At 56.2% G+C, this 6810-nt stretch overlaps 1 protein-coding gene across 1 annotated transcript; it reads right to left on the minus strand.

Moving 5' to 3' along the window:
• Nucleotides 1–1320: 1320 nt before the first annotated feature.
• Nucleotides 1321–6321, minus strand: LOC130239887 (uncharacterized). The gene is made up of 5 exons (XM_056471259.1): nucleotides 3303–6321; nucleotides 2550–2719; nucleotides 2226–2480; nucleotides 1884–2129; nucleotides 1321–1805 (listed from the first exon to the last, which is right to left on the minus strand). The coding sequence occupies exons 1-5, from the start codon at nucleotides 4594–4596 to the stop codon at nucleotides 1719–1721; spliced, it is 2052 nt and encodes a 683-aa protein (XP_056327234.1). The 5' UTR covers nucleotides 4597–6321; the 3' UTR covers nucleotides 1321–1718.
• Nucleotides 6322–6810: the final 489 nt, after the last annotated feature.

Consider the following 6810-nt stretch of genomic DNA (forward strand, 5'->3'; position numbering starts at 1 on the left):
GAGATGCCAAAGCCTGTTCCTGGATATCTGCCTTCCTCAAGAGTTTACTCTAAACAAGAGGTGGGCAAACTGCGGCCCGCTGAACACTTTCATCCGGCCTGCGAGAAAGTTTTTAAAACGCTGCTTCTGAGTAACGGTTTGGTTTCAGAATTAGTAAATTAATAATGCAATACAAGTGAACACCATTTGATAGGAGTATTGCAAGCGGTACAGTACCAGTAGAATTAGAACACACTCTCGGATATTGAAATGCACTCGACCGTTAATGACTGAAAATGACAGAAAGCGGTAGGTCTAATATGCCAAGAAAGTATTGCTGTTTTTAAAGACTACAACTTAAGGGGGCGATCACACCGAACGCACATTTACGTTCCAAAAACGCGAGGTGCACCGCACTGCCTTTTTGTTGACAAGAAAAAAAGGAGCGCGGTGCACTTTTTTCTGTCATTAGGCAACGACTGAATCAGCTAGGTATTTTGCGAGAGTGTTGCTGTTGATATTAATATAACTTTAATTTCAGGCTCATTGTTCACATTAACACACTCATAATTCTTCTTCCGTTTTATCTCATAGTTTTATAATGATTGATATGAGCATATTAATACAAGCTCAAATGAGATTGTTGGGAATTTGACTCAAATTATATAATAATTGCTGGTTAAATGTGTTGTGTGTTATTAAACTTGATGGTTTTATCAAGTTGTATGATGATTGATCTGTATATTCTAAAAGCAGTGCAAATGAGATTATTGTAAATTTGACTAAATAGTAAACTTTAAGAATTATTTTTAATGTGTCAATATGAGATTTTTGCCATCTTTTCTATTCTCCACTGTAAAAAATATTACATTATTATTATTATATTTTATAAGAGATTATTTTATTGTTTTATGATGATTTATAAGAAAATATAAATAGCAGTGCAAATATATTTGACTTGTAAATTTGACTCAATAATAACTACTAATAATAGCATTATATTAAAAATGCAAACTGTCATCAATAAACTGAAAAAAGCCCCTTGGACATGAAGGCATGGAGGTAGTGTTTTTTATATCCATGTAGTAAATAGTAATTTCTGTAACATTTTAATCCTTTATTTTTTTTTTTACATATGTAAAGATTTGATCCTGGATTTTTTTCATTTGTGTTTTGCTGTACATCCTGTGTGTATTAAGCAATGTGTAAGCGTTTGGACCTGCGTAGGCGCATAACTAACACGCTTGGCGCTGGACTTTAGAGCAGCTTTTAATTGGTCAACGGCAGTCCATTTCAGTTTCTCACAGAAGTTAACCCCCGCTTTTGGGCAGCCCTCTTCCGACCTCTTTATGCAGCCCAAAGGACCGAGCCGTCCCGGGAGACACCTGCAAATACCCAGAGTTGGACCATGGGCCATATGGCCGTTCAACGCCGGCGCAGACCTGGACAGTCTCGTCCAGCCTGGCACCTCTTTGTGTTTAAAAAGGGATCATTTGTCCCGATGGGCTTTCAACCAAGGCTGAACCTGGACGCGGGCGTCCCACGCGACACTTTTACCAGAGGAGACAGGGATCATTTGTCCCAATTGGGGCTTAGCAAAGGCTGAACCTGGACGCGGGCGTCCCACGCGACACTTCTAACAGAGGAGATAGGGATCATTTGTCCCATTCGAAGCTATTTTTTATCAATCACAGATAAAGACACTGAACACCATATGACCTTTATTGTTCAATTTTTATTTAGGAAGATTCAGAGTCTTCTGTTGCTTCGAGGGGGCGTTTCCCCTTCGAAGGCGGCCATGGCAGCGTCCTCCTGCTAGTTCCCTCCTGAAAAAGAGAAAAGGCCAGTTACCTAACACCACACGTCCCTCTGTTGAGGTCCATGCCAAAAAGGAACTGATTTACCATGGGTGACCCGGGACTCTCTGCCCTCTGGCGCCCCTTCCTTGAGTGGCGTTCTCTGCCCGCTGCCTCCTCCTCCTCCTCCTCCTCCTCCTCCTCCTCCACCAAGGCCCTCTCGAAGAGTCTGCGGTGCTCACGTGCTTGGAGAGGGCCTAGGTGAAGCGCGTAGAACTTGTCTGAGGTTGAGGTATCGTGGCACATGAATTGGGCCACCTTCCTGCGATCCTCGGAAGAATGTGAATTCTTTGCCTGCGTCAGAGACAGACAGACAGACAGAGACTTTTTGTGGTCAAAGCCGCTGGCAGTCATGGGGGTCAGCGGGGGGGCACTGGCATAGATACTCACGTGGGTCGCGATGGCAGTTCGGACGTCAGTGAAGGTGGGCTTGCCGGGAAGCCCCATGCTGGTCCATGCAGATTGAAAATATTTGTTCAGGGTTCGACAGGGACTGGGTCTGGAAGTAAAAAAAAAATAGGAGGCCTGGCTCCCCCCGGGGAGGCTAGCCCGCAGCTGCAAAAACCTCCGGAACCAGCTGTATTCTTCCTTGTTGAGAGACAGCTGAGCCGCGCCGAAGGCTCGGTTTGTCTTGTGCGTGGTGATCTGGGAAAATCAGAGAGAAGATGAGTGAGCCCTACCACTGGTGGCCCCCACATGCAACGTCCCACTCACGTTTATGACATAGGCGGACTCGTCCGGGCTTCTGGAAGCCTCTTGGACCTCCTGGATGGTCAGGTTCTGGAAGACCCCACAGCGATGGCCCGTGATGCAGGTCAGGTAGCCGGTCAGGTAGCCATAGAAGCGCCACTGCTGCCTGGTGTCTGGGCTGGACTCGAGGCCGTCTGACGGAGGGAGGTTAGGGGTTAGACTTTTCCAACAAACCATGTTTACACCACCAACGGTTTTAAACTTAGCAATAGCCGCTGGTGCCCCAAGGCAAAAAGATAATGTCTGCTCCGGGGCGCCAGCGGCTCGGTCAAACCGAGCGACGTCAGCGTACCCACCCCTTAACCCCCGAATTCGGGGGTTAAGGGGTGGGTACGCTGACGTGGCTTGGTTTGACCGAGAGCCGCTGGCGACCCGGAGCAGACATTATCTTTTTGCCTTGGGGCATCGAGCCACGTCAGCGTACCCACCCCTTAACCCCCATTCGGGGGTTAAGGGGAGGGTACGCTGACGTGGCTCGGTTTGACCGAGAGCCGCTGGCGCCCCGGAGCAGACATTATCTTTTTGCCTTGGGGCACCGAGCCACGTCAGCGTACCCACCCCTTAACCTCCATTCGGGGGTTAAGGGGAGGGTACGCTGACGTGGCTCGGTTTGGTGAGCCGTTGGTGCCCTGGAGCAGAAGAGGGAAGAACGGAGAGCAGGTCAGCGTTTCCACCGCCACTGGTGGAAACGCAGACCGGCGGGGACCAAACACTCACCTAGAAGGGCAGGTATTTTTCTCCCAGCCGTCCGATGGCAGCGTAGCAGGGTGGCTTTGGAGATGAGTCTGCCTTCTTTGGCTTGCTTGGTCCTAACCTCGTGCACCACGACGCGGCGGCGTATGCCGCGAATGAGAGCTCGAAGCTCCCTGCGAATCAGCACCAGGGTGGTACTGGAGAGGCGGCAGGAGGCCGGCGGGGTTTCGGAGAGATAATCCAGGAACTGCGCCACGTTCTTCAGGTAGTGCTGCCTCGTGGGCTCGGCCATGCCCGTTTGGCCTAGCAGGGCAGACCAGGCTCGGATGCGCGCCGGTTGGTTGAGGAAGGACAAGGTTTCTGGGTCCGCGTGGCCTGTCGCCATGAAGCCTAGGAAGGCCTTGACCCTCGCCAGTTTGGAGGCCACGTTATTCCGCAGACGGGCGGTGGGCTCGCTCCCCAATTGGAAACCCTCGAACTCTGCCAAAAGCAAGTCTGCAGAACGGGGGCGAAAGTCAAAAGTCAGCCTAGACGACATACACCCACCACCAGCCCAACAGAGAAGTGCCATAACCATACTCAACTCAAGGCGCGGGCGTGGTCCGGGTACGGGTACTTTGTTGGATCGTAGGCTTCCACAGGCCCGGAGGCCGCCCGGAGACCTCGGGCCGCCCCTCGCCCGGGGGCCGGCCCTCGCCCGGGGGCGGGGTCGGGGGATGGTGCCGGCGGGGCAGGACACGACCTTGCCCGCCTGCTCTTCCTCCCCTCTTCCCCCCTCCTCAACTCTCGATAGCGGCGGGCGAATTGGAGCTGGGCGGACCTCACCTTGTCCACCTGCTTGCGGAGCTCTGAGAGCTGGGCCTGTATGCGCTCCGTTGCGAGCCTGCAGCGGGGGTCGGCGCAGGGACGCTCGGCTTCCGGGCCGTCTGGTTCCCGTTCCTCCTCGGAGGACGACGCCAGCCGAGACACCACGGGTACCGTCGGTTGAGTGGACCGCAACCACCGCAACTCTCGAGCCACTTTCCGACGCCTCGCTCGGCCCATAGCCTCCTTCCTGGCCGAGACGGAGAGCTCGGCGTGCTGCTTCAGGTGTCTGTCTAGGCGGGCCGGCGTCCTCCGGCAGCCGGGCACCGGGCACGCCGTCTTCCGCATGTCCACGCGCCCAGCGGCGAGCGCCAGCAAAAGCCTCTTCTCGTCCGCGTTCGACACCTTGTGAACCGCAGACAGGTGCGGCGAGAGGCGGCTGTAGACGTTGAAGCAGAGCGCACATTCGGCCATGACCGTCCAAGACCAAGGCTGGAGGGAGAGAGACCCACATGCCGCGTGGAGCGGTTTAAAAGATGGCGGACGAAGCGTCCGCTTCCGCGTCAGCGACGCTGGTTCCCCCTCCCCCTCTTAAAGGGGAAGGACCGATACCTACGAGATCCCTTTGATCCAACTTGTATGGAAGCAGTTGTTACGACTTTTGGTGGATTTTTGTCCCAGGAACAACGCACCATTTCAGGCAGCCTCACCGTGCCAGCAGCGGGGACTTTCGCTGCTTTTTGATTTATTCCCCTTTTCCCACACAAAGGGATGGGCATGAGCCCCGCCGAACACGCACCGTTTTGGGCAGCTTGTACTGCGCCAGCCCGCAGGGGGCTTTTTTGCATAAAGCTTTTTATAGTTCCCTTCTCTGCCCCCACAAAGGGATGGCATGAGCCCGGCCAAACACGCACAGTTTTGGGCAGCTTGGACTGCGCCAGCCCGCGGGGGGGCTTTTTGAATAAGCCTTTTTATAGTTCCCTTTTCTGCCCCCACAAAGGGATGGCATGAGCCCGGCCGAACACGCAACGTTTTGGGCAGCTTGGACTGCACCAGCCGCGGGGGCTTTATACATGGCTTTTTCCCACTTTCAAAGCAGTGTCGTAGAACCCCATCGAACACGCACCTTTTCCGGGGCTCACCGCATCATGAACCGCAACCATCAAAAAGGAGGGGCCAGACCGTAAGCCCGGACACCACTGACCCCGGCTTGTTTCACCTCGCCAGAGACTACTAGCGGCCACCCTCCGCCTCCACCAGCCACCCCCACACACCTCCGGGGGAGAGGGGTAGGGGGGGGTCAGGTGGGGCAGGGGAGACCGCCGAGGGCCGGCAAGGATAAACCCGAAGGGGTGGGCGTGCTTGCGGACGGGCAGGAGACGCAGCACTGGTCACGCACACACACAGGGGCTGGAGCCAGCACCAGCCCGTACCCCACACGGCCCCTGGGCTCGACACACCACGCTGGAGACTCTACCGAGCCCACCTACCACCCCCAGCCCTTGTTCCAGGGCGAGGGCGGCGCGGACTGAGAATCAGCAGGGGGGGGACAAAGCACAGGGGGTCAGGCGGGCGGGCTGGCGGGCAGAGCGCCGGACATGCTCTTGGTCAAAACCAGACGGGCCATTTGAGTTTTTTTTCCTCCCACAGATAGAGGCGGGAAAGGGGGGGGTTGTGTGCGGAGGGACACCCCCCCACGCCTCCCTCACAGCACGCCCGAGGCAGGGAGGAACCAACCACACCCATAGAGGCCGACCCACCCATGTTGGGGCAGGTGTGCCGGGCAGGGGCCTAACCCATGGGGCGTCAAAACAAGCTCCTATCGATCAGCGTGCTTGGTGCAGGCGCGAAATGGTCAAAACCTAAGTCCAACTTTCTCAAAGCTGCCCAACCGTCAGAACCTAAGTCCACATTTCTTCGCCGTCGCCGAATTCTCGATGGGAGGTCAGAGACAATCGGCGCCGGACAGGCACCTCCAGGCGCGGGACGTCCCGAAAAAGGGGTCTCCCTTCGGGCATGGCTTGGCGGGCTGGGGCCTGGGTCTCATAAAGTACCCCGGTGAGCGTCGCCAAGCCCTTGCCACCGGCCGTTCCCGAGACCAACCATCTTCATCATGGCCCCAAATGGACTTTGGTTTCAAAAGCTTGCTGGAAAGACCTACCATCATCCCAAATGCTGATGCTGACACCCAGGGCCACCGCTCCCACCCCCTTTCCCCCAGGGCCCACACCCTTTCCGGGGGCAGGGGCCCACGTCAGAGGGGCTGGAGCCCCTGACTCCCAAGGCCACCACTGACAGCCCCTTTCCCCCAGGGCCCACACCCTGTCCGGGGGCAAGGGCCCACACCCTGTCCGGGGGCCGGGGCCCAGGTTACAGGGGCTGGAGCCCCTGACTCCCAAAGCCACCACTGACAGCCCCTTTCCCCCAGGGCCCACACCCTTTCCGGGGGCAGGGGCCCAGGTTACAGGGGCTGGAGCCCCTGACTCCCAAAGCCACCACTGACAGCCCCTTTCCCCCAGGGCCCACACCCTTTCCGGGGGCAGGGGCCCAGGTTACAGGGGCTGGAGCCCCTGACTCCCAAGGCCACCACTGACAGCCCCTTTCCCCCAGGGCCCACACCCTTTCCGGGGGCAGGGGCCCACGTCAGAGGGGCTGGAGCCCCTGACTCCCAAAGCCACCACTGACAGCCCCTTTCCCCCAGGGCCCACACCCTTTCCGGGGGCAGGGG

The sequence above is a fragment of the Danio aesculapii genome, chromosome 2 (assembly GCF_903798145.1).
Source record: "Danio aesculapii chromosome 2, fDanAes4.1, whole genome shotgun sequence".
In the NCBI taxonomy this organism is placed as follows: Eukaryota; Metazoa; Chordata; class Actinopteri; order Cypriniformes; family Danionidae; genus Danio; species Danio aesculapii.